This window comes from Pteronotus mesoamericanus, unplaced genomic scaffold, assembly GCF_021234165.1.
Source record: "Pteronotus mesoamericanus isolate MK-2021 breed Mesoamerican mustached bat unplaced genomic scaffold, CSHL_Meso_final contig_50, whole genome shotgun sequence".
Classification (NCBI taxonomy): Eukaryota; Metazoa; Chordata; class Mammalia; order Chiroptera; family Mormoopidae; genus Pteronotus; species Pteronotus mesoamericanus.
Window position 1 is genome coordinate 27,640,624 of NW_026555186.1, and position 26,990 is coordinate 27,667,613.

The window sequence follows — 26,990 nt, forward strand, 5'->3', positions numbered from 1 at the left end:
TCTGGGGTGATGGTTAATAAGTGAAGAATAATATAGCTATCAAAGGATTAAGACAGGCCCTTGAGAAAACTTATGTTTTTGAATATATCTTTTTAAAAAACTTCATGAAAATGTAGCAAAAGATGAAGTAATCCTATTTAGAATAATCAGTCCCCAAATCAACACTTAATTCATTTTTTTCTAAGACTCAATACAGTTACAATTCTATCTATGCAAATTTTATAAAACCTAAAATAAACCTATAATAATTTTAAAATTTGATTTCAAGATAAATTTCAAAGTAAATGGGGAAAGGTATTGGGACTTTAAGTTCTTGTCTGAAGTAGATGCACTTTATCCAGGCCTTCCATTCCTCAGACCAATCATCACTCTTGTTTGTATCCTTATTCCCTTAAGGAATAACTGTTATTTATTACTAATAAGGAATAACTGTTACTAAAGTAGAGGTGCTGATCAAAAGATTAGTTTTAAATTTATGCTAGTAAAAAGAAAGCCAAAAAGTCAAAATAGATTGCTTCAAAATTGCCTTTATTTGAGTGGCAAAAAAAGTATTCATCTTACTTCAGTAGTTGAAAACTTATGTTTTTTTTTACAATAGTAAACACACATTTTAAATTCAAGTTAAAATAGGCCCACCAGATCACAGAGGTCAAATATGAACATTAGTTAATAACACGAACAAAGACCTAATACATTATTAAGAAAACAAGGCTTTAGAATGTTAGCTCCTCACATTCCACATAGAACTTCCAATGTTGATCCATTATATGGCATGGGAGAAATTCTTGATCGCTGATTAACAGTATCTCATTTATTTGTAGATAATGTGGTATGCTTTGTATTGACTCTCCAGAGGTTCCTGTTTAAATAAGTGTCAACAAATTAAAAGCTGCTTTTAAAAATAAGATTTAAATTTACTTACTGCAATTCTTAGACCCTAGTCATGTCTATGAGCACACATAACGGGGCTTTCTGACCAGGTCATTCTTCACTCCATTTTCTATACCTGAGGTAACCTGTAAATCAGCATTAGCTCATGTTGGGAAAAGAAGCCTGTCTGCAGCCTAAGTCAATGATCCTAAAACTGGTTTTTTCAGCCTCCCTGACAATCACAGAGATTCCTTTCTCAGAGGGCTACATGAACTGTACATCATTCAGCAAACTGAATCTTATTCCAAATTTAGCACCAATATGGACTTAACCTTTGCCAGGCAGTTTCAGTTAGACATGTCATATAGTCCAAGAGCTTTGTTCATAATTCTAAGCAATGCAAATATTTGCATATTACACATCTGTGTGTTGCAATTACATATCTGTGTGGGCATCTGGTGCTTTTGATGCACAGTAGCCCTGAAACCTTCTCATGTTGACTCCACTCTAATTTGCCTCTGGAGAACTGTCCTTTTCCCCACACTTGGCCCATATGCTTCTAGTGGAATTTATTTAGATCTAAGCCAATCAGTGAACAGGCATTGATTCAGGGATGAAAACGTGACTCATTCAGAGTGAAGTGAGATGCAAGAAATCTTGGGTCTCCTGGGAAATAATTCCATATTCTTCCCCTCTAAACTTGAACCTGGAAGCATGTAGCTCTGCGATAGAGAGAAGCTGTTAAGATGGAGCTGAGACACAAAAAGCAAGAAAACGGGCTACCAGCCATGCTGTTGAAACCTGATTAACAGACTTAAGCCTGAAGACCTCTTCCTGGGCTTCATATATAAGTCAATAAAATTCCTCCTTTTTGTGGGGAAGGAGGATTAAGCCAATCTGATTTGGGTTTTAAACTGTCACAACATGAAGAATTCTACTTTTACCCATGGTCCACATCTAAACATAATAATTCCCTTATAGCAGCCCATTTTTTGGGGTAGACTTTCTGCAACAAGATATCCTACAAAAGTTGGGGGTGAGGATCATTCTTCTTTCAGAAAAAAACCCATAGAAATTGGCTTTAAATATTACTTTAAGTTAATTTCATTAAGGTTAGCTTAGCTTCATCAGAGCAAGGTGGGGCCCTATGCACAAAAACCTACTGTCTCTTTCCAAACGGTGGGCCTTCCCACAGAAGTCAGAGACCTATATAAAGGCACTTGTAAGAAAGGGCCAGTAGCACCTGATGAGCTTCACCTCATTTGTAATATCAAATCATCACCATGGTATTCACATAAGAAGATCACCAAGAAAACTAGATAATGGTAGGCAGCAGCTCCAGAGGAAGCAACTTGCCCATTTTCCCAACTGATATGCTGGATATAGAGTGGTACAAACTTGGGGTGCTTGAGATAATGTAACAAAATTGTTTGGAAAACAGCACTTTTAGATGGATATTTGTTAACCTAGTAACTCCTAGAAGCCAAATTTTCAATAAAGCAATGCTAATGTTAACCATATTTTCTTTTTGCCTTCCCATTTCCTTTGGAGATCATTCATCTTTGTTAAATGAAAAAATATACCACATACATGAAATCTTTCTGTAAAATTATAAAGTGTTATTCAATATTACTTTGCACTCTGTTTGCTCAGAGATGAACCGGAGCTCTCTCTCCCTTTGAAGCTGTAATGAATTAAGAGAAGGGGACCATTTTAGGCCTACCTCCTCTTTTTTAGCAGGGCTGATTTTATTACTAAAGTCAGTGGTGTGTGAAGGTTTTGATTTACTCTATCTTTCTCAACAGGTTAGCCATGATACATCCACAAGACTTAACTGGTTGACATTCTAGCTAGTACAGTCATGCACGTGGCTTCTCTTTCAAAGGGACAGAGGGCATGGCAGCTAAAATCTCATCTCCATCTCCACTCAAGTTTACTGTCAGCATAATACATTACTCAATATCAATCACAGGACTGTGGGAAAACTTCAGCGGCTCCTCAGTAGCCATTTCCTGGGGAAATCCATGGAAAATGGTCTGGGAATATGCGTATCACATCACAAAACACAGTATTAAGACCATCTTCTGCTCATTACAGAATGGCTTCCTTTCAATAATGATCAAACTGAAAGGGGGGAAAAAAAGACCATTCCCTACAATATACCTGTTCTCATCACCTTTACCTCTCATCTTCTGCTGCCTTTTCCTTCTCCTCTACCACCTTTACTGCACTAGGTATCTCTGAACTCCATCCACCAGGGCATGCCTACCCTTTCATTCCAGCTAGTGCTGTGCTGTACTGTCTACTTTACCAGGATTCTGCACCTTTGGCTGACCACAGCTTTTAGCTTCCAATTTTCTTTGTTGTTATCCACAAGAAAATTCCCAGCATATCTTCAGGGTGGGAATGAGGGAAACAAAACAAAAAACATACATACACAGAAAACAGAGCTAAACAGAGTAATCCCCAGGTAAAGAAATGTAAGGATACAGCAAATTGATTTCAAATTTATGATCCTAGTTTGAATTAAATTTTAAGTAACTGTACAATTGCTAGGTTATTTCATTACATAAGAGTACAAGCTTCAAAATTATTTGAATCATTCCTGGCAGATAACACTAAAGTTAGAGCCAAAGAACCTCACTAACTTTTATTCTTTTTCTGAGGTTCAGCAAACCTTTGGCTCCATGTCTGTATATATGTATGTATGTATGTATGTATGTCTCTCTCCACCTAAAAGCATGAATGCTGGTATGTAATAATGTTTTTTAAATTATTTGCATTTTCTTTACTTAAAAAATGAAACATATTCAATGTATTATACCTGCTTTAAATAAGTGAAAACATATTGTGCGTTTTATATTGGTTTCCTGAGACATAAATAATAACCATAACCTGTGGCTACTGTAGCCAGAGGCATAATTCTAGAATCGAGACTCTTTTCTGCAGAGCCTAGTCTGGGCTCACTCTGTAGCATATTCCGGGATATCTCCTCTGGCTTCAAGGCTTATTTGGCTGAGTTTTTAATGTTTTACCTGTGTAAAAGCTCCAAATGTTGCCTGTAGGTCTTTACCATCCCCCACCTTCCCCTCCTGGCCAGGTAACCAATGTTAACAACTCCGGGTATACCATACGCTTCTGTAATTTCTTCCAGTGCTCTGATAATAATATCACACAGTTGCCTAGTACTTTTCAATATATTAATCCTTGCACAACCATGGGAAACAAGAAAGGGAAAGACTAACTGGTTAGAAAACTGAGATTTTGATTTAATTTTCTTTATTTAATAATTAATTTATAGTATTCAATAAACTCACTGTTACTTAATAGGTCGCACAAAATAGAGACACTTAAATATAAAAGAAAAGTGAACAAGTTTCCCCTCCAATCCAGCCTATACTCTTACTTCAGCCCTATTATTCCCATCAAGCTTTGGGCCAGTCAGGAGAGATGAGAACACATACAGGGCCTGTGAGAAGGGCACACTAGGAAGATTTGCCTCCAAACTGAAAGCTCCCCAACACTGAAGGTTTGCTTCCCTTCTAGCCCTGATAGTCATGTTAGAAGCATGGAGCTGAGAGGGAATAAAGCAGCAAGATTCACACATCACGTATAACATGTACCTTTTAATAGATGATTTTACTTGGGGTCCTTAAGTAATCATCATTGTTCCACGGGAAGATCTTAGAAACACTAGGGTGTTGGGATCGGCAGAAATAGGAACCGACAGGTAAGACACTATAACACCAAAAACATACACACATATATAGACTTAAGCAGCCTGACAATATCAGCTATTTTTTCCAGTCCTCACTGTGGGAGGATTAAGTGGAATAGCACTTGAATATCTAGTTCTGCTTAAGGGGCCAGATATCTCCTGGGCCTTGAGCCTGAGAGAAATAAGAAGGACTAAGAGGATTAAAAAAGAAGCTCTATCACTGAAAGAATTTTTGTATATGAGAAATTAGAACCCTGAGAAGTAGTAATTTAATCCCTTCATTGGTCAAGTAATGATCATCTTCTTTGCAATGATACCATGGACATCTACTTGTAGCTCTGTGACAATGAATTTTTCTGTCAGGAACTGTGTAGACAACCAATCTACTCCGCTGAGGGATAGAAACCCTTCTCCCTATAATTTTTACTTTGAAAGTTTTTTTTTAATTTATTGATTTTTAGAGAGACAGAGGAATGGGGGGAGAGAAGAGAGAGGGAGAGTGGGAAAAACTCTGATTTGTTATTCCACTTATTTATGCATTCATTGGTTGCTTCTTGTATGTGCCCTGACTGGGGATTGAACCCACAACCTTGGCAGGTTGGGACGATGCTCTAACCAACTGAGCTGCCTGACAAGGGCCTAATGTTGACTTTTACTTGAGGTAGATTTCCCTAGGCAAAATACCTCTGATATCTAAAAACAAAATTTCTAAACAGAAGCATATTTAACAGCCCAGAACAAGTAGGAAAATAGCCATTTATGTGGACATCTGGCTCTTCCTGTTGCCCCTCATCTCCAACAAGAACTGCACAGCTAAGAAACCATTCTACTTATGCACGAATTACAGAGAAATCAATCTTCCTCAATTAGTATCACCAAATATTAGATATTCTGCACAAGCATACTTAAACCGAAGTGCTAGATTCATTACCAGGCAAAAGAATGGGCTCATATAACCATTCAAGTTACCTAGTTATCCAAATTAGCACTTCAAAATGACAAGTTATTTATAGTAAAATAATTTTAATCCTCTAATTTTTTAAAAAAAATTTATCTTAATAGGTCAAAAGCAAAAATAATCAGATTTGTTGTTTTATCTGACGGTTTACTTCTGAAACACTACTAACCTATGAACCCTTTACATAAAACCCACTTGACCTCCCTGGCTCAGTTTCATCATCCATAACACAGGCCCAAGGCTAGTTCATATAGTAGGTTCACTTTTAAATCTAAAATTATTGAACTCAGACTTCCAGAATTTATTCTTACAAACTAAGCTTTTCACATTTCATTAGAAGTATGGGATGAAACTTTGCTTGCTCTAGTTATAAATGGAATATACATATATATATTCTCATTCTGAATTAGAAATATAATTACAACAAAAGGCAAAATGATTAAGAATTATTTTAATAGATTGTAAAAATACATTTGTTCTAGCTGTGCTGAGGAAAAAAATTCTATTATGGCTACTTAAACAAAAGCTCAGTGTTTTTGAAAAATAGAAGGATTGTAAAGGATAAACATGGTGGTGGATTATTATATAATTTGATATTTAAAACTAAATTAGTAACTTGATATAGATTCACATTAATAAGATCAAAAATGGTCTGTGAAACTGTACTGGAATCAAGAAATAAAGTTGAATATTATGTTTTGAAGTTTAAAACTATGTCAGCTTTCATTCTTTGGGGAAAATAGAAATTCATTAGGTGGTTCCTTAAACTGAATTGGATTTGAGGTACCTGATTTTACGTGTAAATTTGCAGGACTTTTGTGTCTTTGTAGTACAATCACGAACCCTGGAGTTCTACTAAGAAGTAGCTCCTCAATGGCCTGATATATGTAAAATAATCTGGGAGAGGGACTGGCACATGGCAGATACTCAGCAGAGAACTCGTTTTCTTCTTTTTCCTCCACCTTATGAATTAGGTCAAAAGAGGATTAATCATCATACCAGTATGAAAAACATCATGATGGAAATAATGAAAAAGTATCAAGAGTTGTAAATAGGAGCGGAAGTAAACCCTCTGCTCTGTTATCAGGCCCCATCTTCCTTGGGTTTTTAAGGTTTAAGAAATTCTTAACCACATAAAACAGAAGCACCTGTGAATGTTTGTGCTCTATTACACATACTCTTACAGAGAAATGAAGCACAATAACAGCACTGAAATGATGAAAACTCTTTAAAGTCACTTATTTACAACATATTATCAGTAAGTTAAGAACCATCTTTATTAAAAACAAAAGTATCTTTTTTTGCTGTTGTTTTTTTTTCTGAAAAAGCATGTCCCATTTTCAAATGAACAAATGGTGTTAGGTCCCCAAGAAGAAAATTCTCTAATTAGTGTGCATTAAATGATGACTTGGGAAAAGAAACATTTCAGGAAGATGTTTCTCTCTCTCTCTCTCTCTCTCTCTCTCTCTCTCTCATTTTTTGCTTAGATGAATATGTTTACTTTAATGTGCTCTAAGTGTCTTGGTACTATAGTGACAGGGGACAAAAATATATAAAATTGGTTTTCCAGGCAAATATTAAAATGTAATCTAGCTTAACAGAATATTTTTTTTAATTTTTGTGAAAAATATATCAATGTGTCTATACACAGTGATCATAAATTATGCAGAAGTTTGGGACTGTTTATCTTTTTTCCTTCCAAATTGTACTGAAACATCAGTGAAGATTCCCTCAATAACACAGAATAGGAACTACCACCAACTAGGCAGAGAGGAGAGAGACTTGGGATGAAGTTGTAAAATTTCGAAGAAAAATACACTATAGACTCATTCCACTTTAAAGCTTAAAAGGACTTTAGAAATAGATGCTTCAGGGGTTTCATCAACAGGATTTAATTTTTAAAGGCTGGTGTCTGTATGTTTAAAATCATTAGTTGGAAACAACATATATCCTCGAATTTGTTAATATCACATTTTAACACTTGAGCCCATTGATACACTGACTTGAGTTACAGATTTAACTAGTTTTTTTGCGTGGGACTCAGAATAAAACTCTTCCATCATTTCTGAGTAAGAGAAGACTCTTAATCTTTAAATGGCAAGGTTAAAAACGTTTATCACTTATCTTGATGACTCAGGATTTTCTTGATCCCATGAATCCAAAAGTAGGTATTGAAGTTGCTGCTATTTGTCCCACAAAATAGCAATATATATTATCTGATTAAAGAAGTTTAGGAAATGTTGGTTAACAAAGCTAAACCGATTCCTTTATAATTTCATAAGAAGGGGAAGGAAAAGTGAGAGGGAGAAATAGTTCTCTTGAATTTCTGGTTCAGAAAATGTGAGGGTCCATCACTCTTATATCTCACAACTAGATGCAGAAAATTCTGATAAAGGAGATATATTAATTAATCTAAATCCCATTGACCATTTGTTGATTTCTTTACCAGAAATTCCACTATAGCCTGTGAGATCTAGTCATGTCCACGTATTAAGACAGTCAAAAATGGGGATAGAAGGAGACCTGACTTGGGGTGGTGAACACACAATACAATATACAGATGATGTATTACAGAATTGTACACGTGGAACCTATATAATTTTATTAACCAATGACATTCCAATAAATTTAATAAAAAAGAAAAAAATAGTCAATCACAAGTAAATCCAGTTTTAAAATAGCAGTCCTTTGAATCATATTCATGCATGCATTCGTTCATTCAATGAACATTGTTCAGTGAGCATTTACTGAGGAGTTACTGTGTGCCAGGCACTGGGGAATATAATAGGAAGCAAGGACATATAAAAGTCTCTCTAAATTCAAAGATTTTTCTCAGTCTATCAGGGGATTAAAATTAGGTAACCAGCAATTATTTATAATGTAGAATGATATGCATAAGATTTGTACATCTCTTTGCAGAAGTGTTAGAATCTATACACTTCTTATACAAATAAACAAAATTTAAAAGTTTCTCTCATTTTTTAAAACACCTTATCCAAATTTTTCTTTTTCCAACACCTATTTGCTTGGTTCCTCTTTGGAATCATCTAAATAAGGCATGCCTGAAAGTGAAAGGGTATGCTACTAATAATTTTGTTGGATTAAGGACTGCCCAGGTCAAACCGGGATGGATGGTACCCTTAGTCCGAAAAAACTATATTCTGAACTGTGTGATCATCAAAAGTGTAAGAACAAATTACACTCATGATCTGAAGTAGGCTTATGAAACCTGCGTTGATTTATCTTTCCTTCTACAACTTCCGTGAGCACTTCCTAATATGCAGAAAAGGGAAAAAGTTTCTCCTAAATGCTTTACTTATAATAGGATTAGAAAGTTTACATTTTTCTAACTTCCCATGTCTTTGGATTTCTGTAAGATACCACAAAACCAGGTACAGAAGAATCCTAAATCTAGAAGGTTCAAACAAAACTCCAACAGTGCCTACAGAATGTCAGGAGGGACCTGCCTGTGGATGTCTAGTCCTAGATCAAAGTAGCAAGAAGTGGGTTGGCTATACTGGCACCCTCACGGTTATCAAATTAACATTAATATTTTTGAAATATCTAAAGGGAAGATAATTCGGGACTTAATAAAAAGAAACTGTTCATAGTGTCTGTGACAGAAACAGCAGTTGAGAAGATATTTTTTTCTTTCATGTTCACTTAGCAGGGAACTGTGGTCCCTGTGAGGAAGGAGATGCATGACCAGGGTTGGAAATTCATGCCTAGCACTAGAAAATCTGAGAAGCAGAGAACCTTTGTGATATAAGGAAGAACCTATATTTCTACTTTGAGGTTAGAATCTAGGAGGAGAAAGAGTTTGCTTAGCTTTGCTTCAAGTGTGTTTGTGTGTATATGCTTGTGTGTGCATGCGTGTGTGTGTGCTTGCGTGTGCGTGCGCGCGTGTGTGTGTGTGTGTGTGTGAGAGAGAGAGAGAGAAGGAGTGGGAGGGAGGGTGAGGGAGAGACAGAGGATCGATCCTGTGGGCACTAGAGCAGGTGTGCTTTTGGAATCAAAATGAAGGGCTGAATGTACCAAGTTTTCAAGCAGTTATCTGCATAAGAATAAGATTCTACTAGTCCTTCAGAGTAGTAAGTTTAGAGTAAGAATCACTTTTAAAATTCAGGTTCCTAGCCCTGGTCTGGTGGCTCAGTTTGTTAAGAGTGTTGTCCCATACATCAAAAGGTTGTGGGTTTGATCCCTGGTTGGGGTGCATACAGAGGCTACCTATCAATTATTTTTTCTTTCACATCAATGTCTCTCTCTCTCTCTCTCACTCTCTCTCCCCCCTGTCCTCTTTCTCTAAAATCAATAAACACATTCTCAGGTAATGACTAATAAAAAATTTAGATTCCTGGACCCCACTCCAAGATTTGATTAGATAGATCTGCAGTTAGGATTAGGAACCAAAGACCGTAATTACTACAAAAACTACTTTCAGTTTGTTAAGCCCTTTAACTTCACTGCAATTGTTGTTTTACCAGATCTGTTTCCCCCAAATGATAAAAAGCACCTTTGAGGCTGTCTTCAAAAACGGGGGAAAATGTATCCTATTCTTAAGCTAGTGTTGGAGAAAAAGGAGGGCACTAAGAGGTTACAGTGGATTAGGTATCAAGTTTGGAGAGAAAAATACTTTGAATTATTGGGGTTTGTTGTAAGGAAGGGAAAAATCCTGGAGCATCCTGGTTAGGGGCTTGGTGGGAGTAATCCATTTGGTTCATGACTCCGGTTATCACAGTATTATTTTCTATTTTGTTTCTCCTCTCTACCTATACTGTTTCCAACTAGTCTGAGACAGGGGACCTGGCGGGGAGGAGAGGGGCTGCTACAGGGGAGAAGGGTAACCTGACATGAGTTATGTCTGCTTCCCAAAAATGTGTGCTGCCCTTTTAGGGCCATTTCAAAATCCGCTGCTATTTAGTGAAGACTACATTCTTTTCAGTTTTTGCAGGCTAAGATTTCATCAGGTAAGTTGTATTTGCTTATACTAATAAGCAAAGATTTATTTTAGTATGTTTTTAGAAAATATGGAAAGCTAACAGAATTGTTTCCAGAAAGGAAAAATACCATTTTTTCCCTTTTATATGACACTTAAAAAAATCTTCCCAAAGTAAGTACAGCATATATTCAGAGAAAGAAATTAGGAGTGGAGGGTATCATTTCTTAAATTCTCCTAAATCAACTGTAGTGAGAAATGGAGTGCTGTACACAAACAGATAATAACAAGTGTTGGTGAAGACATGGCGAAATTGAAGACTTGTACACTGCTGGTGGGAATGTAAAAATGTTTCAGTTGCTGCAGGAAACAGTTTGGCTGTTCCACAAAGAGTAATATATATATATATATATATATATATATATATATATATATATATATATATAATTGCTATATGATACAACAATTCCACTGCTAGGTATATAACCCAAATAATTGAAAACATATACCCAAATAAATACGTGTATACATGTGTTCATAGCAATAGCAAAAAAGTGGAACCACCCAAATGTCCATCAAAGGATGGATGAATGAACAAATTGTGGTATATATGTACAATGGGATATCATTCAACTATAAAAAGGAATAAAATAATGATAGATGTTACAAGGTAGGTGATCTTTGAAAGCATTATGCTAAGAGAAAGATGCCAGGCACAAAAGGTTATAGAGATGGGGCAAAAGTAGGTTTACAGTTCATATGGAAAATAATATAATAAATAAATAATATATATATTATATAATAATAATATATATAAAATAAATAATAATAAACTGTTTTGTATACTCACAACTATAAACTCACTTTCGCCCCATCCTGTATACTGTATGATTCCATTTTATGATACCTTCAGAAGAGACAAATCCATACAGACAGAAAGCAGACTAGTAAGTCCCAGGGACTGGGGGGAGTGGAGAATGGAGAGTAACTGCTGAATGGGTGTGGGATCTCTTTTTGGGGTGATAAAAGTATTTTAGAACTACACAGATGTGGTGGCTGTACAACACTGTGAATGCACGACATGCCCCTGACCCGTTCACTTTAAAATGGTTATTTGAATGTTATGCGAATTTCACTGGAAAAAAGAAGACAAAAAAAAAGTGTTTGTATTTTCCCCATAACTAAGAAATGGGTGTGGGTGTGCACATACCTGGAAGACAAGGTTGATGTTGCTGAGGTACTAAGTTTGGTTCTGGAGGTATGGGTACTTCCTCTGAAACATACTTTAAAAGTTCCTTCCCCAGATATGTTACCTGTGTATAATTAAGCAAAGAATTTAAAAAACCATACATTTTAGAAGGAGCAAATTGTAACTTTGGTCAAGTATTAACTGTTGTATATTATGGATTGGTAAACTGCCACGTTTTTTGTAAATAAAGTTTTATTAGAGCACAATGACACCCATTTGATTACATCTATGGCTGCTTTTGTGCTACAACAGGACCAAGTAGTTGCAACAGAGACTATGCCCATGAAGACTAACACATTTAATATCTTGTCCTTCACAGGAAAAATTTGTTGATCTCTGTTGTATATCATTAATTCTCTCATCCATTCACTTATTCAAAAACCATTCATTCAGCACATTTTTAAAAAAATTTTAAAATTTTATAATTAAAAAAATTATGTTGCATTAATAAAATTAAGCCACAAAAGTAATGGTACTATTCAAGAAATCAGATATTCACCTGGTCAGGTTAATAAACATTTTGGGTCTATATATTCCCAGTTTTTTGTTTTGGTGTGTTTGTGAACTTAGCTATTGTTTATCAGACCAAAAGATTAGAGCTTAGAAATATTTATACATGAATGGATTGGCAAACACCTGCCAGAAATGTTCTGGGCCTGAGTGTCTTTGGGTTCTCCACTCTTAGTTCTATACGAGTATGATAATATACCCCCAGAAGCTAGGTTCACTGTTTTTAAACCACCAATTCTCAACTTGAAGATCCCTCCAAAATGCCTTCCTGTAACCTTTAAGCTCAAGTAATGACCCTTCTCTAGGCTGTCATAACTCTGCCCTCAAATTTCTGTCAAGGTACTTCTCACATTTAAATGAAATTATGTGTTAATGTATCTGATTCCATTAAACTATAAACTCCTTGAAGACAGGATCTGTGTCATTTTTATACTCTAGCACTTCACATAGTGCCTGACAATACTGGGGAAAACAACTCTGAAGTCCCAGCTCTTAAGCAAGATTTTTAAATTCTCTGAGTCTCAGTTTGCATATCTGTAAACCAAGTACCTCCACCTTATTAAGTTGTTCTGAGGAATAAAAGAGAAAACATATGAAAAGCATTTGGCATACTGTCTAGCACATCCTCAGTAAATGCTTATTATTTAACAGAGCGAGAAAGGCCTGGGAGATAGGAAAGGGTTAGGCACACTTTGGGCTCAATTCCATGACCAAAGACTGGTAAGGGAAATGAAACAGACCTGGCCTATGCAGTGAGCTAAACCCCCTTGCTTACCATTGGAAGAAGGAGAGGCGAAGCCCCTGAATGCCATCTGTCAGTTCTCCAAACAACTAACAACTAGAAACAATGGATTCTGTTCATGCTATGCTCTGACAATATGCAGTACTCATCAATGTGCAGGCTTGGTATGTTTTCACCTATATCTCAGATTTAAAGTACATTTTTATCACTTAGTGCTAGGTAACATAAGGTGGTAAAATTGCACCTCAGTGGCCTTAGAGACCTTAAACATACAACTGGGGTAATCCAGACACAAAAAGAACACAACTTTAAGAAAATCCACTGAGCCCTGGCTGGGTGGCTCAGTTGGCTGGAGCATCATCCCATGCACCAAAAGGTTGCAGGTTTGATCCGCAGTCAGGGCACATACCTAGGTTGCAGGTTCACTCTCCCAGTCAGGGTGTGTACAGGAGGCAACCTGTTGATATTTCTCTCTCACATCTATGTTTCTTTTTCTTTCTCTTTTTCTGTCTCTCTCTCTCTCTCTTCCTCTCTCTCTAAAATCAGTAAACATATTCTCAGGTGAGGATTTTTTTTAATTAAAAAAAAAAGAAAAGAAAATCCACTGAGTTAACAATCCATTTTCCACAAGACAGAAGTGATTTATTGAACAAAGGTGGTAATGAATAGATCTCTAAACGAACAGGCACTAAGTCTCTTCTGAAAATGGTCTGTCTCATAATAGTGCTTGTGCTCCCATTGGCTAAAGCATAAGGGCACCATCCCATCTTAACATAACAACACAACACATCGCTCACATGTTTGTGGTGATGCTGGTGTAAACAGACATACTGCACTGCCAGTCGTATAAAAGTATATCACATACAATTATATACAGTATATAATACTTGATAATGATAATGAACGACTATGTTACTGGTTTATGTATTTGCTATACTACAAAAAACTGATAAAGCATACGGGCGAACAGTCCTCACATCTGCCTATGACTCAAAGTCTGATTCCTGGACTAAATATCATCAGACGCAAATTTAGCTCATATGCCTGCTAAGACAGATAGGATGCCACCTTCCCCCAGATGAGGACAAGTAAGAGTATTGTAGTTCAGAGTAAGATGTAGTCTGTGAAGAAACCTGTAGGTGGTTGTATTCTTGTGTTTTTGAAAGGTAAAACTATAGGGGTGCCTTCACCCTGAGGCCACCGAGGCTTTCCCTGAAGCTCTTATAGCAGAAGATCCATTATTCCTCAGAAATCAGACCATGCTGAATCCTTAATATCATATTTAGGGAAGAAGAAGGGTGTGGGGTATGTGTATGTGTGCACACTTTGGGTAGATGGATGATTCAGCCAGGCACTATTCTGGAAATCTAGCGAATGCACCAAGTAAAATGATCATTTAGCTTTATCTTGGTTAGGTCTCTGAAGAAATTCAGTATCAGTTGTAATTAATTACAGTAATAAATGTTTCTCTATACCTTATGTACCAACATGCATCAAGAAAATAATATAAAACACAACCTTCCTTTGAATACTAAAGAGGTGTCTAAGAATTTGTTTTCTTGCCGGGACTCCATTTTATTTGAAAGTACCAGTCCATTTTTCATGTCTTTAGAAAAACCAGTTATTGGTATTCACTAATAAGAACTTGTTCATGGATGATAAATGACTTTTTAAATTCCATTTCAAATTTTAAGGAGCAAGTCAACAAATTTTCACTACTTTGAGAGGAAAAGGAAAGGATGATTGTTTTTCATCTTAGGGAGAGCAAAAAAGGCAAACTTCATTTAAGTTTGTTGCAACATAAAAACCCATTTGGGCTAAGAAAATTAAAATACTTCTCAAGGAATTCAGATGACAAGGTAAAAAGTAGCATCAAAATGTAGTAACTGCCTTGGAAGAGCTGATCCTGGGGAAATAATAGGTATCTTTCTACTACTCACCTTCTTCCAACCAGCCTAGAGCCTTCCCATTTCTACTTCCCCTAGACACCCTATGCAGTTAGAGACAAGAGAAGGGCAGTAGGCCTTTCACTTTATTTATGTCTTCAGGGTTCATACATTCTGGATAGTTGTATTTCAAAAGGGCCCATATCTCCAACCATCTCCTTTGAGTCAAAGTTGGGCTCATAAGAAGTTTAAGTTACAACACATTGGGAGTGTAATTAATTGACTGAATGAGGCTGGCTGTCCAGATCAACAATTTACATCACTTTCTACATTCCCACTCCAAATTTTCCGTATCTTTTTTTTTTTAATTAATGTATTTACTTTTTTTCCGTATCTTGATATTCCTAATCATGGTGGTGGGAGAAATTTTTTTAGGACATGTGTAAGGTGAGGGAAAACCATAAAGAAAAGTCAATACTATATCCAAAGGAGTAAATGTATAAGGGTAGAAATTCATACAGGAAAGCATTAGGATGGGAAGTATGTTTACACACGAGATCTATAAGTGCTCCTTGAGTCACTGCACAAAATGGCAGTCTTCTTTTTATCTGCATAAATCTAGTTCTGGGTATTTACAAAAATGAACTGTCATCTCCTTTCTTATGATTTTCTTATTGCTATCACATCACAGAAAGGCATTTTTCGTGTGGAAGTGGGCAATTTTTGCTGCACAAGAATAACGCTTTGCAGAAATTCATAGAGGCAGCTAAAGGATTCTGTGTGTTTTGAGTTTAGGGCAACCTGTTTCCAATGAAAGGAAGTGGCCTTTCTTGTGTGTGATTGTTGTAAAAGTAAAAAATAGTAGATAGGGGATCAGAAGCTCAGGTTTTAGTCCTGGTTCTGGTACATACTGGCCTTGAGGCCAATCAGCTCACTTAACTGCCTGCAACCCTCGTTTCACATCTGTAAATAAAGATTATAGTTGACTTTGTGACATCATGTGGTTTTTGTGAAAGAATATACATAGAAGAATTTTATGAACCACACAGTGCTATGCAAGTCCTAGCATCTCTAAGTAGGAAAGGTCTTTAGAAACCATTTAGCACTACTACATATTGTATACATAAGAAAATAGATTCAGTAAAGTTAAAATGATTTGACTAAGAATGAGTTATTCTCATTCCAGGATGCACATTATAATTACCTGGAAAGTTTTTAAAAAATACTACCACCTGAGTTTTAACCCAGACCCTTAGATCAGAAACTACGGAGCTGGAGTCTACTAGGCATTGGTTGCTTTAAAAAGCTTCTAATGATTCTAATGTGTAGGCAGCGTTGGAATCTGTTGCCCACATCATGTAATTTATCAAGAGTGGTATCAGGAACAAGCATGGTCTCCTGTCTCCCACAGAGAGATCACTCTGCCACATCAGGATGATGCTTAGGAGGCTGTCAGTGACAGCAAACAGTGACGCCCAATGGGAATAAACATCAGGACCAGCTGCTTGGGTGGGAAGTATGAGTCATCTCTGTGTCTAATGGCTCTGTGGTTCTGTCTTATGCAGGACAAGACCTACTTTTTTGGCATTTCTTGCCTGACAACCAACCATTCCTGGACCTATAGCCCCACCGGCATTGTTAAAACTAGTCAGTTGAAATGTTCAAGTTTAGCAATGTAAAGGAGCTTTAACAAAAGCTCCTTTCATCAAGAAGTGGCTGAATTCAGGAGTTACTCCAAGACAAGAAGATGTACAGGCAGTTTCTGTGGTAAATTTTAAAAGAGGCTTTTAAATCTTGTAAACTCTTTATATTAAGAAACTCACTGGGGTAGTGTTTCTCAGCTTGGAGTATTTACTAGAAGTACCTGTATGGCCTATAGAAAACTTTAAAAACTGTTTCTGTTTTTAGGATAGTTTTTTAAAAATATAATACTTCTCAGATAATTTGTATGAATATCTTATATCCAAGAATTGGCCTAATATTGGTGCCCACATTTGCATTTGGCTTCATTATCATTTAAGTATTAAACAATACAACTCTAATTGACATGGCTGATGAGATAAGATCAGAAGCAATGTGATATGTAAATGAGGTACAGAGTAAGGGCTAAATGATGTCACAACCAGCTATTCAAAAGGAGGAAATGCAGTAGTTCCAGTACAGAAAAAGAGTGGGAGATTTGAGTCACCACTAGGCACACTGTAACACAGGCATGTCAATTTCAAAAGAATCTAAGCTATAGCAGTCAGTACCATATTCATACTGTGAGCATAAATTAAGTTTCAGCAAAATGATATAATCTATCATAAGTTTAGGAAACTTTGTAAAAAAAGGTATTTCCATGGGTTAAGTTGTAATTACTAATATGCAAATATGATTTATGAATCCATAGAAAGGATTGGGCAGGGTGAATTGAAAGCAGATGGTTTGCTGATTCCAAGGGTTGGGGGGAAAAAAACTTTAGGAGGAAGAAGAAGGACAGACTATAAAGCAGAGAGAAATTCAAAATGTGCTGATATAAGTGAAGGAATTGATATACAGTTCTGGAAGCACCTGCCGCAAAGGTGTAGGAGACCAGAATGCAGAGGTTAAGGATACAGACCCAGGGCAGGGGTTAGGGGAAAGGGTGGGTAGAGCTAGAGTGGGCAACAAAGCAGAGAGGAAGCTGTGCCTTCTATTCATGCTGGACTGAGGCTTACTATAATAGCTAGCAGTGGCCAAAGACATCTTCAAATCTGTGAAACACTAATGGTAAATGTCCAATTATTCACACTTTCCTGGGTGATTCATTTCAAGACTTCCCTTAAGTGGTGCCATAGACATCCGGAGGTGGCTGAACATTGGGCCTCAAGGGGGTCAGTCATTAATAGCTCTCAGACTGGTGGTTAGGCTGGGTTTCTAAGTCGGAAGACAGACTGTGAGGGAGGCTCCTAAGTCTGGGAAGTCTGAATGAAAAGAAATATTTCTTTGAGGAGGGCTAGCGATTCATATATAAGACTATGTTCAAACATAAGGGTGCACCATAATTTCTGTGGGTCTTATGTCCCTTGCTTGTTCCTTCTGTCTTTAGTAGAAGATTCTGTCAGAATACAGATAACATTATAATAAATTATTAATATACCAGTGGTTCCAAATTTTCTATGTGGAATCACAAAGACCTGAAATCACTTGGGGTCAAGAAAATTGGGGCATTTAAATTTTTGAGACTAAGTGAAGAGCAAGAAAGGAGAGGCTCAGTCAGCTGTGCAACCCTGCCCCTAGGGAATTCTTGCAGCTAGAAGTTGTGAGGAAAAGCATGTAGCATATTGCAGAAGTGGGACAAAAACAAGCTTGGTGAACTTTCAGATTTCTTTTTAAAAAAGAAGTTTTATCATAAAAAATGGCACCTTTCCATTTTAATATGAAATTAAAGATAAACTTAGGAATGACCCACCTTACTCCAAGCATAATTCCAGGTCACATAACTGTCACCTCCTAGAAGGTCCTTGAGCCAGGTGACTGGGGTTTGATAAATCTGACCACTTTCTACCTTAATTTTACCACTCAATAAAACACTGGCTTTGTGGGTAGTCTCCTGAAGAAAGAAAGTATTAAAAAAAGATGAAATATGTAAACTTCTGCTTCTGGCCATGATGAAGTAACAGGGACCAAGTTTATGTTAACACCCAACACAACCAAAACCAGACAGAATATATAAAACAATGGTTTAACAATCCTCAAAACTCAGTAAGAAAATAAGAAACCACTAAAAACTGGACAAAAGATTTGAACAGATACTTCATCAAAGAATAAATATGAAGCCAAATAGCACATGAAAAGATGCTCACCATAATTAATTATGAAATGCAAATTAAAACCACTACACATAGTATTACATATATACATATATCTACTCTTCACGTTAGCATGGCTGAAGTTAAAACACTAATCATACTAAGTGTTGGCTAAGTAAGGATGCTGAGGAATTACAACTCTCATACAAAATGTTGCAAACAACTTTGGCAGTTTCTTAAAAAGTTAAATATACACTTACCATATATAATTCAGCCACTCCACTCTTAAGTATTTACTCAAGACAAATGAAAGCCTATGTCATACCAAAACTGTGTATCAATGTTCAGAGTAGCTTTATTTGTAATAGCCAACAACTTGAAACAAACTAAATGTCTACCACAGATGAACTGATAAACTAATATATACATACAATGAGCTACTACTCAGCAATAATAAAGAATAAATCGTTGATACATGCTATATCAAGAATGATATATCAAATAATTATGCTAGGAAAGAAGCCAGACAAAAATAAATACATATGGTATAATTCCACTCATACAGAATTTTTGGAAATGCAAACTAATGTATAGGGGCAGAAAGCAGACCAGTAACTGTAGAGAGCAACATGGGAAGCGAGCAGATGAAGAAGGTATACAAAAGGACACAAAGAAATTTTGGGGCTTGATGCATATTGTTCATTATCTTGCTTGTGGTCTTGGCTTTATGGGTGTATACATATGTCAAAATCTGTCAAACCGTATACTTTAAGTATGTGTAGGATATAGTGTGTCAATTATATCTTAATAAAGCTATTAAGGAAAAATAGCTGAAATATGAAAAGTTATATTAAAATTCTACAATAGCTGACCCAGAGATGTAACCACAACTGCGAAAATACAAGTTAATGTAACTGATTTACTGAATAAAATATGATTTGCTTTGACTAATCTGAGGTAGGTATTACTTGGCAATAAAATGGTTAACAGGTAAGCGAACAGGAATATCAAGGGATCTGAGATGAAGCTAATAATTTGGTCTTTAAATTATAGTTTGGAGCTTTAATATAGGTGTTTTTTCTTTGCTCCTAAGTTATACGAAAAGCTTACTAACTAGGAAAAGCCTTATTATCCAGAAATGGAAAAGGTTGGAAACACAGGTTGTTCAGATTAAGTTCCAGCTGGCCAGGATTGGTATCTGTTGGACTAGTCCATTAGCAAGGAAGTGTTCCAGGACCCTGCAATCTTTGCCACTTAGAATTCCTCTTTCAAAAAGTGAATGTGGGGAGAGAGGAGAGGAAGCCTCTTTTGTTGGCATTTCTAGCAGAACCATTTTTTCCCTCCTCTCTTTGTATGCGTATGTGATATTGTTTTAACTGAATCAGATGTACACAAACTCCAACTCACTTTTTGTTTGTAAAAACAAATTGAGCTTCTGTGGAAGTTGAATTTTTACTTATCTCTTATTAGGGTAAGCTTTAACAGCACACTGGTAGTTCCCAAAACTCTGGAATCAAAGCCAGCTCCAACTTATTACTTTTATGTTGTTCTTATATCCTTTCTTGTGCAATATAATTAATTCTGGTCTGAGACCCCAAAGGTGCTTGCGACTGAAATCTGCAGGGCAATTCTATAAGCACTGTTTCACTTGATAGAAGACAATGGTTGTGTCCCTCCATTCAAACCCCATTTCACTAATTGGAGGTAAATGCCTACACTTTGTTACAGCAAAACTTATTCACTTATAAAATTCACATGATTTTAGAGAAAAAAATAAGATACCTGTGTTTTGAATTCCAAAATGTTATTTCCTGGGTTAATTCTTCCTAGTACTATCAGATCCTTTATCTGCATACATTTCTTTTTAGGAGCTGTGCTGTGGCTTAAAGGCTTTTTTGTAGAATGCTGCCGGCCAGACCCAGACCAGGAGGTGCTCTGACTGTCATTTCCATGTGGAACAGCAAAGGCTGATTTTTTAAGATACGGTTTCATCTGATGCCCCATATCACTGCCTAAGTCATCAATATCTTGATGTGCCAGGGTTTCTGATGCCCCACTAGGCGGTTGCTGGGAAGCTGTTTTCCTTTTTCCTCTCTTTGGATCACAACTGGAAAGAGCCTGACCACAAATAACAGTTGATGGATGGGCATCATTTTGGACAAACATACTTGTGATTTCTGAAGTATTTAATGTGCCAGTTTGTGCTGAAGGACTACAGGACTCATGGCCTTTGGCTGTATTTTCTGTAAGATCGTTTTCTTTCTGTGAATATTCTGCGGGAGCAATAAAAGCAACAGGTTGGGATGGTAATTTAATCTTCCTAGTGCCATCTGAAGATCTGAATTTTGATAACCCATCCAAGCTATAGTCATTGACATTTTGTCCTGAATTAAGCTCATTTTCAGAAAATTCTTCCCTTCTCACTGCCTCCGAAGTTAGACAAGTGCCGGTATGTTGGCTGTCGTTCCAGGACTCCAGAGACAACTGTGTTTCCTGTGCGCTCCCACAAACAAGGCTGGCAGGAGCAGATGCATCTGACGGGGGCTGCCCTGCATTGTCCAGGCCGGTGAGCTCGTGGCCCTCCTTTTCACAAGAGATGTCTGAGCTGGGCAACAGCTTCCTCAAACTAAGACCAGACACAGATGTAACATTCTTGTAGTTTTGAATTTTCTGGCTTATTTTTTTCTGTGTTTTTGCTGCAACTAAAAGGCTCTTCTGTCTTGTGGCCAAGTTAGCCAGTTGTTCTCTCAGGACTCCATGCTTAAATGATTCTATAGATACCCTTTACGAAGAAACAGAAAGAGACAAAAATACAAACACAGTAGAAAACTTTTAAAACAGTCATTTGCACTTTAAAGATACTCTGTCTCAATTCAAATTTGACAACCTCAAAGTACACAAGAGTCTGTCTCTGTAATGTATCTCCTTTGAGAGGAAACTGACTCTTCAGGTATGTGAGTTGGCCTTTTTAAGGAGATAACAGTGTGGTTATCCACATTTATATCTGCATTTATACTGATATTTTTATTTAGCAGTTGTGAGTCAACCCTAGAAGAGAAACAAAACTTGGGTAGTCTATCTAGGTATCTACTAGTCCATTACTTGGAAGCTAGCAATTGTCGGCCAAGGAGGAACACCATTCTCGAGCGTGCGTGCGTGTGTGTGTGTGTGTGTAACTTCTTTATATATATATAAATTTTTATATATATTCTTCTAGGCTACACACACACACTCTAGAGAGAGAGGAAGGGAGAGAGAGAGAGTGAAAGAAACAGTGCTCTGCTGCCTCCTGCACATGCCCCATCCGATGAGGGAGCGAACCGCAACCCATACGTGTGCCCCAATGGGAATCTAATCCATGACCCTTGGGGGCAGTGGATGGCGCTCCCACCAACCAAGTCTCACTGCCCAGGGCAGAAACACTATTCTCTAAGTCTGAAGTTTACTTACCTGTTTAGTTTGGAAAGGTGTGTCAGGAAGTAAAATCTGGGAGTAAATTCCACTCAAGTTCCCTTAGCTATGTAGGAGTGGGATTATTTTGTAAACAATTATACTTGAGCTAGATCTGAGAGATTCAGTTCAACAGGTAATTACTGTAATTGTACTACGAACTAGTACTGAGGCATTTTCAAGTTCAGAGGGACTACCTCCACAAGCATTATCCTGTTGGCCTACCCAAAACCAAATCTCTCAAGAGCATGAGGACTAAGTGGGAGGAAATGACTCATTCACACCTCTGTCTTCTGGTTATACCCATCTACTCCACAGTTATCTTCAGGATATCCTTTGACACCTTATTTCCCATGGCTCTCAAACTTTTTGTTCTTAGGACTTTATACTCTTAAAAATTACTGAGAAACCCAAAGAGCTTTGTTTATATGGATTTTATCTATCATTATTTATTGTTTTAGAAAATAAAACTTAGAAAATTTTAAAACACAAGAATACCCAAGCACACATTCCATTAGCTATTAGAGTGATGATCTTACCACACATCATGTGGCCTCAAGAAAATTCCATTGTATACTCATGAGAGAAGGAGAGCAAAGAAAGGTAAATAATGTCTTAATATTCTTATAAAAATAGTTTTGACTTCACAGACCCCTTGAAATGGTGTCAGGAACCATTTGGGCCCATCCTTTAAGAACAATTGTTTTAAGGGAAGCAGTAATATTGATATCTGTTTCTTCTATCACAGTTTAGAATTGTTGGTACTGAACACCAAGTAGACTGGGTGTTAAAGCAAGCAGTAGATGTAAGTGGAAGAAGCAGCAAGAAGAAATAAAATTAACAAATAACTGCTAGCACAAAATGCAAGAAACTAAATAGAGGAAAAAGAAATTAACAATACAGTTAAAACTATATGAAACAGAGTTTAGACAAAGAATAAAAGTATTCTTTGGAATACTTTGGAATAGAATAGAAAAGTATTCTATTCAGATAAAAGAATAAAGGTTTACAAGGTTTTGAGTCTTACAACAATATTAATAAGGATTTATACTTGAAATCCTAACTGATCAAGAACTTTCCAAAACTCTAGCTATCTTGTTAACCAAAAGATATAAGGAAAAATTGAAAATAGCCTTTTCTGAAACCCCCTAGAAAATGTTCTTTAGTCAATTTCCCATCTGTAGGTCCTGCAAGCTCACTGGTTGTATAGAAAGGAGTTTATGATACTCATTAGAGAGAAAAGCAAAATTGGGATAAAAATAGATTTATAAATAAAAATTAAAAGCTGATTTTAAAATAAGTTCAGAAAAAATTGAATAGGTAATAGATGTCAAATGATGATAAGACGAAAATATAAAAAATTAGAAAGATTACATGTGAATAAAGAATAGGATAAAATAGTTATCTGCATATTCATTGCAGCATTATTAACAATAGTCAAGACATGGAAACAACCCAAGTGTCCATCAGTGGATGAATGGATAAAGAAAATATAACATACACACGGAGTAGAATGTAAGTCATCCATAAAAAAGGAAATCCTGCCATTTGTGACAACACAGATGGACCTTGAGAGCATTGAGAGCTAAGTGAAATAAGTCAGACAAAAAAATATACCCTATGATTTCACTTATATATGGAATCTAAAACATTTATTTAGTATGTGTATATATATGTGCTTATACATATGTGTATATAGGCATATGTGTATACCACATAGATAGAGAGGACAGATTGGTAGTTGCCAGGGTTGGGGAGTAGGAGATGGGTGATATGGGTGAAGGTGGTCAAAAGGTACAAACATCCAGTTATAATATAAATAAGTCATGGGGATGTAATGCACAGCATGGTGGCTACAGTTAATAACACTGTATTGTATATTTAAAAGTTACTGATAGATCTTAAAAGTTCCCATCACAAGAAAATAAATAGGGGACATATGTAGTTAAGTCTATGAAAAACTAATAAAAATAATATCCAAATAAGAAAAAATATATATATATAAAACATCCTTCTCCAAAAGGGATGAGAAGAGGTATATAAACAACTTAATCGTGATAAAATTTCTAAGAACCCTAAGAATTTAAAAGTACACAAAACAACAAAATACACATTATTAAACTGCTTAGGAGACATTTGTAATAGCAAAAAGAAAAACTGTAATGTAAAAAATTTCAGTTTACTAAAGAAAAATATTATTTTGAATAATTTAAAAAAATTATTCATGACCAGAAAGGTTTTCATAAAATTCTTGGCTGTAGACAACTTTGTAAGATATTACAATGTCATTTTCTGAATATTTCCAGTAATAAAGAAGAAAAATATCTTTCTGGGAAGTACAATTTCCCATTAAGGTAATAGATAATCTCAAAAAGTTATTTTTTGGCCCTAAGCAACATTTGTTGTTTTTTTTTTTGCAGTTATTTTTTTAATCCTCACTCAAGGATGTGTTTATTGGTGAGAGAGAGACACACACACACAGACAGAGAGACAGACGGAGACAGAGAGACAGAGACAGAGACAGAGAGTAGCACTGATCAGTTGCCTCCTATACTCAGACGACTGAACCCTCAATCTAGGTACATGCCCTGACTGGGGATCGAACCGACAACCTTTTGGTGTACAGGATGACACTCCAACCAACTGAGCCACCTGGCTAGGGCACATTAGTATTCTTAAGAAACTCTAGGCCTTACTATTATAGTTAAAAGTAGAAAAATCTGAAAATTCTAACATACCTATTTTTTCACTTACCTGTATTTTTTAGCCAAATCATCCCTTTCTGCCTTCTGTTTGGCAAGTACATTATCCATAACCTCTTTTATCTCTAACATCTTTTCAGTGTATTGTTCTAGAAACATGGTAACAAAGTAACAAGTCAGTTAATTGAGAGATAGCAAATGTTAAATGTGCTCACATAGGATGTAAATGTGCTTACTGTTAATTTTATGATTTCCCTTCCTCTTCCCCAATACTGATGGCCCAGATATACAAATCAAGACTTATTAACTTATATCACCCTATGGAAGTACCCTGAGGCATGTCAGTAAGAACACTGTACTAAGAAAGAGCAGGCCAGCCTGAGTTCTAATGCTGCTACACCATTGACTAAGGTCAGTGAAACTGGATAAGTCACATGACTTCTATTAGTACTTTGATAGCACTGTATATATTTGTGTGTACACTAATATATTCATATAATGTATTGTTCTATATATTTATAATATATATAACTACATGTTACATGTGTTTAAAATAAAATAAGAATTGTGCTATTTTTGTTTTTGTTTTTTAGATTTTATTTATTTTTTAGAGAGAAGGGAAGGGAGGGAGAAAGAAGGGGAGAGATGTGCAAGGGAAACATCAATTGGTTGCCTCTTGCACACCCCCAGCTGGGACCTGGTCCACAACCCAAGCATGTGCCCTGACTGGGAATTGAAACACTGACCTTTCAGTTCATAGGCTGGTGTTCAATCCACTGAACCACACCAGCCAGAACCTGTTCTTGTTCTTTATACTTACAAAGGGCTATATAAAATCGAAGGTCACTTATAGATTTAGATGAAATAAGTTTTATAATAATTACTTAAATTTTTCCTTTCTTCCATTGCCTACTAAGTAAAGGCATCATGTATTACCGCAGCCCCATCACAAATCCACAGGATTTACACATAAATACTGATTATATCCAAATACAAATTCCCAAATAGGAAATTGAAAGGCTTAGATTTGATTTCTCTTAAACTATTTGCTATTCACTTCACCTTTGGCTTTGTTCCCCAAAGTTTTTGCCTAATTTTTTAGATCAATGCATATTTTTCTAGATAATTTAACTAGAGAATATCAGGAGTTGGAAATAACATGAAGAGAACCAGCCTTTGCAAATCAGATAAATGATTTGATAAGGATCGAATTGGTGTTCCCAGAGTAGTTTTTATCTCCCCAAAAGGGTCAGTTTCACAATGTGATACATGTGCTAACAAAGCGCGGAAACTTCTATGATCATTAAGAATTTAAATATAAATTTGTTTAGCAGATTTGACACTGAAATTTCCATTATCTATGTACCCTGTCACACTGGGTTTTCTAAAAGAATTTTAAACCACAGGTAAAAACAGTATCATAGTAACTTTAAATATTCTGTTTCTATAAGAAAGAATATAAAAATATTTACATGAGATACTTGTTTATCAAAGAGACATTAAATTAATACCTTAGAAAGAACCTAGAAATTACCCTAATATGTATAATATTTTAATATATGATAATAAGGTATTATAAAACAATGAAGATGAGAGGAATTATTCAACAAATAAGAGTAGCAAAATGCAGGAAAATCCTTTGGGAGGAACCCCATTCTATCCTTATTTAATACCACACATGGAAAAGAGATTTTAGATGAAGCATATACTTAAAATGCTCAGGAAAAAAAATAACATAAAATTTTTTAAATGATCCTTTTTCTGCTCAGTTGAGGCACTAAAGATTTTTTGATACAAAAGTGAATGCAAGACATCTAGAAGAAAAATTTACAAAGAAATGTAAAAAAATGGGATTCATTACTCTTGGACCCCCTCAGCCAGATCGAAGATATAAACTATTCAAACTATGAAGGTAGAGAATTTGCAAAGATACGTCTTTAGAAAGCTGTTGTTTCACTGGGGTGGGGCGGGGGGGGCGGGAATCTCCATCCTGAACAGCAAAAGTGAGAGGTGTGGGGGTTTCTCCCCTATATTTCAAGTCTAATGGGAGCAATTTCTCAAAGAATTGTTGAGAGCATAACAACTTTTAGTTGAGGTGATAATGGACTCATATCTGGCTTTCTCCTCGAACACCTAGAGGCTGAGACTCTGAAGAGCAAGGAGCTTGCACAGCAGGGCAGAGAAAGCTGCTGCTCT

General features: G+C 36.2%; 1 protein-coding gene across 1 annotated transcript in view; it reads right to left on the bottom strand.

Moving 5' to 3' along the window:
- Positions 1 to 713: 713 nt before the first annotated feature.
- The window catches only part of ANKRD31 (ankyrin repeat domain 31), a 128,427-nt gene continuing 102,150 nt past the window's right edge, over positions 714 to 26,990 (bottom strand). The window contains exons 21-25 of the mRNA XM_054578257.1: positions 24,847 to 24,943; positions 20,425 to 21,424; positions 18,303 to 18,443; positions 11,693 to 11,795; positions 714 to 859 (exon numbers count right to left, since the gene is read on the bottom strand). Coding sequence (XP_054434232.1) covers positions 714 to 859; positions 11,693 to 11,795; positions 18,303 to 18,443; positions 20,425 to 21,424; positions 24,847 to 24,943 — 1,487 coding nt within the window. The remainder of the gene's footprint in view (positions 860 to 11,692; positions 11,796 to 18,302; positions 18,444 to 20,424; positions 21,425 to 24,846; positions 24,944 to 26,990) is intronic.